The following is a 13,954-nucleotide window of genomic DNA, read 5'->3' as shown; positions in this document are numbered from 1 at the left end:
TTTATGTTTAATATTTGTAATTAAGTCTTTCATTTTTGTCTATTGATTAGGCCAAAAAATGGAAAAATCAATAAATAGCAGCATTAATGCTTTTAGAACTTTGTATTACTCATCACAGAACCAAGAAGAGTCCTAGAATCATATTTTGCTCAGTATGACTTCTTTTAAAGAAGTGCATCAATCGACCTTTAATGTCCAAAAGAGGCGTGGATGCAGAGCACAGGAGATGTGGCGGGGTCTCAGCCCCTGCTCCAGAAATGAGGGAGAGATGAACACAAACTAGACATTTCCAACTGGCCACACAAGTCTGGGAGGGCAGAGGGAAACAGATCTAGACATTCATAAAAAAATAAAACCTAAAATCAAGCACTCAGCTTTGTGCCCACCGAACGGTTTGATATGGGGAACTCACTCACCAATGGACTTGGAAGAAAAAGAGAATGAGCTGGATCCCAAACCCCCCACAGCATCAACCCTACACATGAGAGTTTTCAATGCAATTTATAAGAATCAAAGCTCAATCTCCCTAGCACTCTCCCCTACCACTAGTGACCCTGCTCCATCCCCAAATTCCTGGCTTCACCACTTAAGACTGACCTCCTCTGAAGTTCCCCCAAAGCCCCTCAACAGCCCTTTATCACTTCCATCCTGCCTCCCACAAGAGGCTGCCACCATTCACAAAGTCACTTTCCCTCACCACTGAGACTAGGCTCCAGAATGGATGGTAGCATGGCCACCTCATCCTGGGCTATCTCCTCAAGCCCACCTGGGAAGATGGCCACCAGTGTCTCTCCATACCCCCTGCCATTAACATAGGTCCACTTATCTACCCATATAATACCGGAGAGATTCATTGATTTGGTTTGATTGCTAAGACCTAACTAAGAACTAGTCCAGAACACTCACTTGCGAACTCATTCTGACAAAGACAGCAAGATAGTCCCCTCCACACTCATCACTTCAGTGGAATATTCTCCCTGGTACTAGATCCCATCCCCCTACCCTCCGTCCTATCCCTCTCTCCTTGTCAATCCTCACTGTCCCTCCCGCAGCCTTCCTGGCCCTCCTAAAGCAGCATCCACCACCAGAAAAGGCAGCTGCAGTTTTAGTTCCACCTCCAGAAACCTATTTCTTTTCCCCAGCCCTCCTAGTAAATTTAAGTCTTGAAAAATAAACATAAAGCAGCCTTCTTCCCCAGGCAACTAAACAGAAAGAAGTTTGGTTTTGTTTACTGCGACATACACATGAAATCGAGTATACAGTCCATGCAGTAGCGACACCTTCACTGTGGCCACCTAGCCTGACTTGAAGAGGAGGATTGCAACTTGACCCAAGTAAAAATAGATGAAGTGCTTTGTCTCATGTGTAACGTAGCTGCCAAAACGTGGCACAGTCAACGGCATCTTGTTGCATGTCCTCAGACATGTCTGCATTCTTGATCACTGCCTTCCGGTCAGACATGGTGACACTTCACAGAGGCGAGTTCTCGGCCGATCCCGTCTGCTCCGCGCTGGCACGCCGCTCAGTATGACTTCTAAGCCACCCAATGGAGAATATTCCTAGAATCAAGGTTAAAGGGATCTTCCTTCTTTCAAATGGATTAATTCCAGCGTTTGCTTAAAATTGTGCCATATTTTATTAGAGTTCATATTTAGATCAGGACTTTTTATAAAGCTTTTTTCCAGCTAACTTATTTTCTTCTTCTAGAAGATTTATGAGTCTTATTTATTAATTCTTAATTTTCAGTGTTTTACTCATTCTCTTTATTTTTTGGAATCCATTCCATTCTTTGTTTTGAAGTCTATTTTGAACTCATATTCTTATTTGGACTGGTGGCTTCAAATTTAGACTATGACTTTCTTTTTTCCCTTGTGTAATTCTGATTTCTTGTTTTATTTTCAAATTTTTGCAGCTTCAGAATCGTAGTATGTTTTGAGTTGCCTTCCTTTATCCTGGCCTTTTCCTTTCAGGGGTCACCTGTACTCCATCTGCTATCTGGACAGGTCATTCTCAAGACTGCAGAGCCATCAATTGGCTTGTAGTCAAGCTTTTCAGGATCCCAAATCCCCAGTCCTTTCCTGGTTTACTCCTCATTTTGTTGGAATACATCATAAAGTTACTTCAGAGAAAGAGATTCACAGGATGTAAATTTTCTAAGTCATTGTGTTGTTTAAATTTATTTGTTTTGTTCAGATACTTTCTTGATTGGCTAATAGAATTTTAAACTGCAAATAATTTTCCATCGTCATTCTAGATAGCTTTCTGTAATTCTGTGTTTTGAGATGAAACATTTGTTTTAATTAGGTTCTCATTGCTTTGGTTATTTTTTTCTTCTCTGGAAACTCTTCTTTTCTCTTCTGCAATTTTTAAATGGTATGTTTAGGAATGGATTTTTGTTTTCCATTCCTTTTCCTTGGAAGTTGCTAGATTTTTTTTTTTTTTTTCCAGTTTAAAGACTTGAGTCTCATCAGTTCTGGGAAATTTTCTTATATTATTTCACTGATTATTTTCTCTTTAGTCTGTTTTTCTGGAAATGCTATTGGTTGGTTATGAATCACTTGATCTTATTCCCCACTCTCTACCTTGGGGAGGAATTAATTATGCAAATGTGTTTAAATAAAAGAATGGTTATCTTATGTAAGGAAGAACAATATGATCTATTTGGTCACTTAACTCAGTGAATCAGTTGAATTAAAGTGAGTCAAATCAATTATTGGACTGAATTACTTAGTCACTAGTCAGCTCAGTCAAAACACTTAGTCTAGTGATATGTGTATTTGTGACATACCCTGATTATGAAATTGCCTTTAGGTTTATTCTATGAGACAATGTTGTATCAGAAAGAGGTAGCATAAAAAAAGCTGGGAGGACTTTGCACACATTTAATACCATTAGATAATGAAGATGCCACACTGAATTGGTTTCTAGAAATCCTTAAGATACATTGTGGGATCAAGTGTGTAAAGAACCAAAATTCTGGTGAAAAACTCAGAGTCTGACAAACAAATTTACCAGACTACAAAATGGTAATACTCACCCATCTTTTTCCTAAGAGTCATTTAAGTTGTGAACTAAACAAGCGTGTTTTTCTGTTTGCTTGTCACATGCTACCAGTTCTCAGATACAACTTATAAGACGTGTTTCTCACTTAATACTTTATAATATTCTTTGTGATCAAGCTGTGATTTCTGTTTTAAACTAAAGCCTCACTTTCACTTTTCCCTTTCATGCATTGGAGAAGGAAATGGCAACCCACTCCAGTGTTCTTGCCTGGAGAATCCCAGGGACGGGGAGCCTGGTGGGCCACCGTCTATGGGGTCGCATAGAGTCGGACACGACTGAAGCGACTTAGCAGCAGCAGCAGCACAGGGCTTAACATAATAAATATCTACTTCCTTCTGTTCTCTTCCTTGCAAAACATGTAAACAAGCTCCCTGGCAGTGGGATTTCCAGACAGAAAGATGCATTGGTATGTAAGTTTTAGGATCGTGAAATTGTTACAAGTGAATAAAACAATTACTGCTGTTGTATTTTCCAAATAAAAGTAATGTATTCTTAAAGGAGACTTATTTCCCCCTTTTTAAGCAAAGATTTTGTACTAAAAATGTTCAGAAAGCTCCCAGGGATTATTTCACTATTCAAGTACAGTATTACAGATTCTAAGGGTAGAGAATGAATGATAATTAACTCTACAGATTGTGAAGGTGCAGGTCGCTCGGTCGTGTCCGACTCCTTGCCAGCCCATGGACTGTACAGTCCATGGAATTCTCCAGGCCAGAATACTGGAGTGGGTAGCCTTTCCCTTCTCCAGGGGCTCTTCCCAACGCAGGGATTGAACCCGTGTCTCCCACATTGCAGGTGGATTCTTTACCAGCTGAGCCACAAGGGAAGCCCAAAAAAGAAAAAAAACAAAAACAAAAAAACTAAAGCCTCTCAGAATCATAAGCAGCTCTGAAAGGGATTGTAGGGATGGTCCTTCAGTCTGATAAGGAAGCTGAGATCAAGATCAAGAATAGTGATGTCCCAGGTCTTACACCTGATTAATCAAAAGGGCCTCGATTGGCATCCAAGACTTCTGATACCTAATTCAGGGCTTTTTACCTCAGATTAATTTTCATATAGTGAACTGAATCCCAAATATGAGATAATAAAAAAGACTGGAACACCAAAAGCCTTTAATGTTTCCTTATAAATCTAAGGTAAATATATTTAAATTATACTCTCATTCGATTTCATGACATAGTAGTAAAAATAATCTTATTTGTGGTATATTTCAAATTGGATAGAATTCATGGGAAAGTTTGTCTCTGAAGTCATCCCTATCATCTGCATATATGAAGCCATCAAACTCTCCTTGAATTACCGATAAGTTGCTAATGTGAATATTGTGTGTGAGCTAAGTCACTTCAGTCATGCCTGACTCTGCGACAGGGGTTTCCAAAACCATGTTGCAAAAATTTCTCTTCATTGGAAATAAATATGCAGTTCATTACCTATGCTATAATGATTCAACTTTGTGGTATCATAATAAAGATAAAGACTTTAGGAAATGAAAGGAAGTTAAGAATTGAGCACACATACACACACACACAAATGAAGAGTGTGATATTTATGATGTTAGGTCAGCTGTACATATTTATTTGGCATTGTAAGCTTTTTTTGTTTAGTTAAAAATTCAGTCTCATCTATGATACCTGTCCTGATTTGTCATGTAATGAAGGAACATTGCCATTTTTTTGATTAAGCCATATATGAATGTATTGCTTATGTTTTAACTCTGTAAAATAGCATGTGCATAGGAATGAACCTAAAACTTACAGTTTTACATTCTGTAAATGTAAATACTGTTAAATGCTGATACTGATCCAGAGTATTATTATCGGATTACAGTTTAAATAATTCTTAATTTTAATCCTTTTCCTTTTATATTTTCCCATAGGTGGCTTGTGTATATGTTATTTTTTTAATTTGTGTGTGTACTGGTTTTAGATTTACTGTTTTTTAGGTGTACTTCTCTGAAGATGATTTGTCAAAAATTCTGTGTGGCTTTGTTACATTGGGGTAAGTTATTTGCTTTTAAAATGTCCATATATGAGGTAGAGATTTTACCCTTAGAGATGTTGTTTTGTTTATTGGCTGACTAAATTTCCCATTTCCAGTTAGGAATTCTCTTGCCCTTGATTAAAAATGCAAACCAAACAAAAATAGAAGTGTAAAAATGAATACTCTTCCCAGCCTCCTGGAAACAGTATGATGGGTATCCTTCCAGAAACATACCCTCCCCCCACCGCACACACACACACATTCATATCTCCAGTCACAAAAATAGAATTGGTCTGTCTATTCTGTATTTTTCTTTTTCCTGCTTAACAGTTTTCCAGTTTATCCTCATAACTTTTCTTGTTAGTGTTCATTAATATACATATTTATTTAATGATTGCATAACAATGAACTTTAGGAATATACCTTACATTATAAACTTATTTGAACAATTCCCATTGTTAGACATTTCTTTTTCTGTAATAAATTATGCTACATTGAAATTCATATTACATACATCTTTGTGTATTTGGGAGAGTATTTCTATAGGTTAATTTATGAAGAGGAATTTCTATGTTGAGTAGTAAATACAAGTTTGAATTTGATAGGTACTGTGAAATCTCCTCCAAGCTTTTTGCCTTTTGCAGTCCAACATGAGTATGTAAGTGGTAGCTAAGACAGGAAAGACCCAGGTTCAATCCCTGGGTCACGAAGATCCCTGGAGAAGGGAATGGCTACCCACTCCAATATTCTTGCCTGGAGAATTCCATGGACAGAGGAGCCTGGTAGGCTACAGTCCATGGGGTCACAAAGAGTCAGACATGACTGATTAACACACATTTGATTGCATTCCTGCCAAAGATATGCATTATCATTCCTTTACTTGGAAATAAGGTATAATGATATTTAAATATTTTGATTTTATTTAGCAAATGTAGCATTATTAAATTACAAATATGTATGTATCAGATGATCATCAAAACTTTAATTCTCTTTATCTAGGACTGGTTTACTTGGTGATAATATTTAAAATAAATGGCTATCATATAGAATAACAGATTTATTCTAAAATGGAAAAGAAATGTCATTTAAAAGGTATTCCCCATTATGATTCTGGTAAACAATAACAAGATAATGTTATAAGGGGATATTATCAATGGATTGTGTATGCCTTGGGAATTCCCACATTGACTACCACCAGAAGATTATGTTCAAAAATTAAATGTATACTAGTCTTCCTCCTACTTATTGCAGGAATATCCTGGAGAGAAAGCATTCTTTTAAAATCTTGTGTTTTAACTTTCTGTGAAGCATGACAGGCTTCTGTTTGAAAGTAGTCACACAATGCCAGTAACTTTTGAGTATATAGCTATGGTTTTCTCAGGTCCACTTATACTTGGATTTTTTAAAAATAGTGAATACCACGGTACTGCAGGGTCCAAGGTTAGTGGAATGTGCAGATGCAGAGAAGTTGTGCATACAGAGGAACTGTGTATAGGGAGGGCCAACTACAAGTTATATGCAAATTTTCCACTGCTTAGAGGGTCAATGGCCTGAACCCGTGCATTGTACTGTTCTCAATGGTTTCTTACAGCATTCTAGAAATATTTTTATTTTCTTTAAACTCAAATCATCTAATTTAGATTGTGTTCCAAGTCTTTGCAATTAAAGTCAGGCTGTCTTTAGGAAAACCCTTTTTTTTCCCCCCTAGCAACCATTACATGTGTATCAACTGGTTCTGAGCATCTCTTTGGTTACACTAGTCTTTAAAGGTGCCCTGAGAAGCTTTCCTATGGCTCTTCTATCTTACACATACTATTGTTTGTCATTGTAGCCAGCTATGTAGCTACAGAAAATATCCAGAATAATTCCACTGTTACAGAATTCAGAAAAACTGGACCACAAGGGACTATCAAAGAAAGATAACACTCTCTTTTATATTTTCTAATTTTTATTAGGTTCCATGGTAATGTTTTACATTGGTTTTTCAAAAGGTTTGTGGTTTGGTCAAGTTTTGTGAATCAGAAGATGTCTGGGGCCTTAATGTATAACATATGACAATACATATCATATGACAACATAAACTTACGCCTTCAGATGAATATTCTGGACTCCTTGCCATTTAGGGTTCATTTTTGGGGAAAGAAATATCATTTGCAAAGGAAGCATGTAAACAAAATAGAATCATCTTTTAATTAAGCTGATTCAGTAGTTACCATGTGATATTCAGTATTACATTTTAATTTTCAAATACTTTGAGGATTTTATGCTAATTTCAGTTTAGTCAACTGAATCTTCCATGTGCAGCTAGAGACTATAATGTTTTTAATTAGTATTTATTGTTTTGTAAAATGAAAGAAACACCCTAATTTCTTTTTAGTGAGAAGTTCTAATTTCAAAAACACATGTTAGAAGGATTGAGTCCAAAGGATCACAATTGCAGCGATGATTCACTTTTGATGATGTTATGATACCTAATTGTTCAGTGTGGGAAAAATAAAATTAGTTCATGATAGTCCTTTTTGCCTTAATTTTTATATCTGATACATATTTCTATTAATATTTATAGAATGCGCTAGAAACCAAAGTTAAGAGTCATTACTTGTGTATTTGAATATTTTTACATGTATTACTTTTGTAATTTAGAATAGCACTTTTGTGAACTGATTTTAAAAATGTCTGTTTTCTTACATTTTAACATTTACCATAATCCTTCAAAGGTCTCACTCTATAGACGCCATGCAAAATTCTTAGAATTCTCATTCTGCATTGCTTTGTATATGAGGCAACACAATTGTTGGATGATTAGAATAACTTGTAAAAGAAAGAATTATGGAGAATTAATTATTTTATTTTCAAACAATTATTTAAAAAACAAGTATCACTTTTAAGGTTTTCTGGAAGGGTACAGGTTTATAAAATTGTTCTTAATTTTATGGGTGAGTGATACATGATCTTTAATCAGCAGTGAATGTTTCCTGTAAGAAGTCTGTCATTGTTCATCAATTATTGGAGGATACTAAGGACATATCTTACGTGATATTGTATATCTGGAGAATCATGGGCATATTCAGGAAATCATCCAGCTGTTCTGATGTTGAAGACAGACCCTTTCTAAAATCACTCATTGAAAGTAGTGTTAACATTTTGGCATTATTCTCCTTAAGAAATATTAAAACAGCACTTTAATATTTGCTTATATAATTGCACATCCAGATGGCATTAGGCTGGAAGTCCATTAGAGTAATTTATTTATTTTTTTGGTAAAGGAAATTGAGTTTAGCTGTAATTTACTTTCATTAAAATATAAATATGAATTGTTAGATTAATGGGGTAAATGAAGTGTGAATTTCCAAAAAGGGTTGCTAAAGAGTCAAGTTATCTCCATAAGTAAATGTACCCTCTTAAGTATAACACAGTGTTCAATGGAAGCACCGAGTTATGCATTAGGCATTGATTGAGCACTTAGAAAGTTTAATAATAACTATTGAGAACTACATCATTTACTCTTAGATACTTCCTATTGATATCTTAATCAAAATGATTAATTGCTTTTCTCTGTGTCTTTTAAATGTCCTAACAGAATTTATTTATGTAATAACTGCATTTAACTTGGCATATCCAATTACTCCCTGGAAATTTAAGTTGTCTTGCATGCCATCAAATACAACATATGACTTCCTCTTTCCTCCTGGAATCTCAAAGAACACTTCAAATTTGAATGGACGTTATGAGGCAGTTGTTGAAACTAAGCTTAATTCAAGTGGTACCTACTTATCTAACTTATCATCCAGAACAACTTTCCACTGTTGCTTTTGGAGCGAGGAAGATAAAAACTGCTCTGTATATACAGATGACATTGAAGGGAAGGCATTTGTTACAACAGTAAATTCTTTAGTTTTTCAGCAAACAGGTAAGTATTTTAATGTTCCAAGCATTAGTTGTTACTTAACTATATTGGATAAAATATTTTCATTCTCTGAAACTTGTGTGAAATAGATGTCTCTGGATGTGATTCTGAGTAAATATTACCATTTTATATTAGTGATAAAATTAGGATTATCATGTGACCAAACTAATAAGTCCCCAGTTATTTTATGTCCCATGGAAATAAAAATGTAAATGAGGGAATTTTTTAACCTTAAAATATATTTTTATAGTCTTCTAAATTTGCTTTAAAATAAAAAGTGTATCTTATTCTTTTTAAATAGATAAAATATCAAATGGCAGATAATCCTGTTGAATTAAATTCTGAAGCAAGTAAGGAATCTGAGTAGCCAATGCATATATTTTAAATCACTTTTTTCTTGTTATTTAAGTGTAATGTATACTGAATGTAGCTAGTGTAATTAATAATTTTGCATCTGGAAATATAAACAACAAAATTATCTCCAAGCCTTCTGGAAGAGCTAAATAGAACAGAGACAATTGACTTAGCACCATAAACATCTATAATATGAAAATAAAGGCATATATCAATATAGTACTCCTGTGTAGGGTTCATCAGAATTTCTCAGCCTCAAAATTTTTGACATTGTGGGCCAGGTGATTCTTGGTTATGGGGGACTGGTTTGTGCGTTATACCAGTGACTCAGTGGTAAAGAATCCACCTGCAATGCAGGAGACACAGGAGCCATGGACTTGATCCCTGGGTTGGGAAGATTCCCTGGAGAAGGAAATGGCAACCCACTCCAGTATTCTTGCCTGGAGAATCCCATGGACAGAGGAGCCTGGCGGTTTACAGTCCATAGAGTCGCAAAGAGTCGGACATAACTGAGCCACTAAGCTCAAGCACGGGATGTTTAGAAGCATCCCTGGCTTCTACCCAGCTGATGCCTGTAACACTCACTCAGCAGTTGTGACAATCAAAATGGATCTCCAAACTTTGCCACATGTCCCTTGTAGTGCCAAAGCACCACTGATTAGATGGAAGAAATAGTTTGTTGAGATCAGGTTAGGAGTAAGGATAAAGCATAATTGTTCAGTAAGATCAGAGTTTTAGAACAAGTTAGAGGTAATACTGATCTTCCCTGGTGGCTCAAACGGTAAAAGTGTCTGCCTACAATGCCTACCATGTAGGAGACCCGGGTTCAATCCCTGGGTCGGGAAGATCTCCTGGAGAAGGAAATGGCAACCCACTCCAGTATTCTTGCCTGGAAAATCCCATGGATGGTGGAACCTGGTAGGCTACAGTCCATGGGGTTGCAAAAAGTCGGACGCGACTGAGCAACTTCTCTTCAAATACTTCCTAGTGTCTCTGTCTTTAGGCATTTAATTTTAAATGAAGCACTTTTTTTAATTTGTAAGGGAGCTTAACTTCACCATTCCAGTGATTGTTGGATATATTAAGAATGGACTTAAAATGTGAAGGTCCTTGTGACTAGCCTTGAAATGATCAAAAAATGTTAGCACTTTTTTCAGTTATCAAGTGAAATGATTATGATGCTGCAGATTTTAATTTATGTATAGAGAAGGCAGTAGCACCCCACTCCAGTACTCTTGCCTGGAAAATCCCATGGATGGAGGAGCCTGGTAGGCTGCAGTCCATGGGGTCGAGAAGAGCTGGACACGATTGAGCGACTTCACTTTCACTTTTCACTTTCACACACTAGAGAAGGAAATGGCAACCCACTCCAGTGTTCTTGCCTGGAGAATCCCAGGGACGGGGAGCCTGGTGGGCTGCCGTCTATGGGGTCGCACAGAGTCGGACACGAAGTGACTTAGCAGCAAGGGCTATTAACTAGTTAGTTTATTGAGTTTAACTTTGTGTAACTAAAGTTACTAGGTTAAGTGGTGGTTACTGAGGATTTCCATGTAAATTTCTGCCACATGGGCTATTTACTTCATAAGGCTCAACCGATGCAAAGTCACTACTAGCTAGAAATTCTCCAAATGGGGAAATATGTTAGTATTGCTTAAGATACTTTTGGTGTTGTATTAAATTAGTCATAATTTTTAGCTGTTGCTGTGCCTGCTTTCTAAATTACAAATCACCAATAGTTTATCAGGTGAATTTTTCAGTATACAGTGAAATATACTCTCCTTATTTGTATGTGGGGCCTATAATATTATAATAACAAAAATTTAAGATATGCATCTTATTGGTGATTCCAGTGTGAATCACCATGCTTTACCGCTAAAGCAGACACAGAAATGCTACACTAAATTTGCTGTACTTTGATCGTTCATGGTCTCTTGTCTCTTGGAAAGTGGGGATGAACTGAACTAGGTGAGTTTTGGGGTCTTCTGTCCTACATAAGTGGTTCAAGATTTTAAAAAATTTGAGAAACAATAATTGAATTTAATTCTCTTGCTTTATGAAGAAGGAAACTGAAGGCCAAAGGAACTAAATGGGCACAGACATATGACCAATTAGAGCTTGTTCTTTTTCTCTCAGAATGGACAGTGGTAGTTGTATCAGAACACTGGTAAATTTAATTTAGCCCTTCCCTTTCATTGGGCTGTTCAGAATGGTTTTTTCAGATTTAATTTAGTTTATTTTTAATTCAGGTGCAAACTGGAACATACAGTGCTGGATGAAAGAGGACTTGAAATTATTCATCTGTAATATTGAGTCATTATTTAAGAATCCTTTCAAGAATTATGACCTTAAGGTCCATCTTTTATATGTTCTGTAAGTACCAAATAAATAAAATTTGACATTCCCATGACACAATTTTTTTTTTCTGTAATACAAGAGCTTCCATATACAGAAGTAGATTACAAAAGCTCTCCTATCCCTATATTTCCTTTTATATCAGTGTACATTTCTGTGTTTTTTGTATGACTTTCTCCTCCCATTAGGTTTTCTCTTTTCTCCTCATATTGGTTCAGGTAGCAAGACATTGTAGATGTGGATGGGCATATATTTGCAAAGAAGTGTAAACTCAATTCAGGAGTCTTAGGTATTTGACTGAAGAAAGGGGGAAAGTTTATATTTATTTTTCTGGCAGATTTTTCTCTCATATTTGATCTTTTTATTGTCTTGAAAATGTGTGTGCTTAATATATGTTTGTGCTCGGTAGAAAGCCACAACAGTGGTTTCAAACAGCCATACTTAACAATTCTTACAGTAAATAGGTCATTCAAATTTTTCTAATAATTCCAGTGATAATACCTACTATTCCTATTTGAATTAAAATAAAATTGTTTGGCTGTGCTGTGCTAGAAACTGTCCATATAAAGATGAATAGAGACAGAAAGCAGAATGATGGCTGCCGGGGACTAGAGGAGGGGTAATGAAGAATTCTTGTTTAAATGGGTATAGAGTTTCAGTTTGGGAAGATGACAAAAGTTCTGAAGTTGAATGGTAAGGATGGTTACCCAACAGTGTGAATGTACTGTCACTGAATTTTGTACACTTAAAATGGTATATGTTGTGTACATTTTACCACAGTAAAAACATTTAAAGAACACAGATGTCAACAAAAGGATGTATTCAGACACTTTGCTAAATGTGTGTTTTACTTCAACTTTTTAAGATAACTGGAATGGTTGATTTATATATTTCTTCTCACTATTTTACCATATGTTGTCCTATGTATTTCTAGACTCTATTGTTGGATAGATCTATGTTCATAACTGTTACATCTTCTTGATATACTTTCCCATTAACCTTACACAACATCATTCTTTGTTTTGCCTCATGCTTTTAATTTTGAAAATGTATTTTGTCTTATATTTTAAAAAAGAATAGTTATAGTCTCTGCTCTTGAGCCATTCATAGATTAGTGATTTGGACAGATATGTACAAATATGTCTCAAAATAGGATTTGAGTTTTAGTGATTACTGATGTGGGAGCACAAGACTTATGTGAGAGCCTCAGGTGGGGAAGTCTAGTGTACTGGTGGGAAAAGAGAGGAGTGAAGGTTTCCCTAGGAAGGAGACAGCTGAGTTGAGATTTCAAGGATGAGTGAGCTAATAACCAAAATATGAAAAATTTCTTGTATAAAGGTAAATAAGACAAATTTTAGAAGAAGCAAAGCTACTATCATCCTTATTTTTCTACTGACTATCAGACTGTAGTTAATATTTACAACTTACGTTAAATGGCTGGACTGATTTTGTCTTTTGGCCCTGCCACGTGGCTTGCAGGATCTTAGTTCCCTGCCCAGGGATCAGACCAGTGCCCTCTGCAGTGGAAGTGCTGGTCTCTAACCACTGGAGCACCAGGGGATTCCCTGAACTAATTTTTAAAGTCACCCTAGGAGTAGAACAGATAAGACACCCCCTGCTGTCTCATCTGGAGATTGAGTGTGATAATTTTCACCTCTGATGCTGATCACTAGATAAGTCTAGAAGTCCCTGCAAACCCCTGCTGCTTTAACAAGTGCAGGTCTCATTAGGGCCAGTGTCTTGAATGGGCGTATCTGATTGGTGAGAATGTGCTATATCTATCTGCCAGTGTTTCAGTCTACCAGAAGAGTAGTTTTTCCAGGCAGATGCTGGGGGCAGCTAGTAGATAAATGTCCACAACAGAAATGACTGGGCTGCAAATCTCAAGAGGCCCAAGAAGCTTAGCTGAGTAGTGAAATGGGGAAGGTGGAGGAGTAATAGGCAATGCTCAGCCAAAGGAGAACATCTAAAGGATGGGAAAGAATGAGCTTGCTTCTAGTTTATAGAAAATGACCCAGCAGAGAGAGAAAAATTGAAGATATGGTAGAAGGGGACACGCTGAATATTTGTGACAGAGAGTGAATAGTTGAATAGGCAAATTCCAGAAAAAGAGCACAGATGAAGGGTTGGTCTTAGAGCAAAGGAGACTCACCACAACTTCTGGGTCTTGAGCGAAGAAAGGAAGCATTGTGGTTGATGAAGATATATTTGACCTCTGGGGCATAAAGTTTCCTGCTTTATTTAACCAAAACACATTTTAGCTCAGAGAAACTAATTCCTTTACAATGAAGTACCTTT

At 36.5% G+C, this 13,954-nt stretch overlaps 1 protein-coding gene and 1 pseudogene across 2 annotated transcripts in view; one reads left to right on the top strand and one right to left on the bottom strand.

The window, feature by feature from the left end:
- LEPR (leptin receptor) overlaps positions 1-13,954 on the top strand; it is a 99,957-nt gene that overhangs the window by 16,926 nt on the left and 69,077 nt on the right. For both annotated transcript variants that reach the window (XM_061411708.1, XM_061411707.1), the window contains exons 3-5: positions 5,006-5,061; positions 8,624-8,953; positions 11,551-11,674. In XM_061411708.1, coding sequence (XP_061267692.1) covers positions 5,022-5,061; positions 8,624-8,953; positions 11,551-11,674 — 494 coding nt within the window. In that variant the 5' untranslated portion in view covers positions 5,006-5,021. The remainder of the gene's footprint in view (positions 1-5,005; positions 5,062-8,623; positions 8,954-11,550; positions 11,675-13,954) is intronic.
- On the bottom strand, positions 1,204-1,510 carry LOC133245349 (dynein light chain 2, cytoplasmic-like; annotated as a pseudogene).

This window comes from Bos javanicus, chromosome 3 (genome assembly GCF_032452875.1).
Source record: "Bos javanicus breed banteng chromosome 3, ARS-OSU_banteng_1.0, whole genome shotgun sequence".
NCBI classification, from domain to species: Eukaryota; Metazoa; Chordata; class Mammalia; order Artiodactyla; family Bovidae; genus Bos; species Bos javanicus.
Note: the sequence above shows the minus strand (reverse complement) of the source record. Positions and strands in the feature narration are given on the sequence as shown.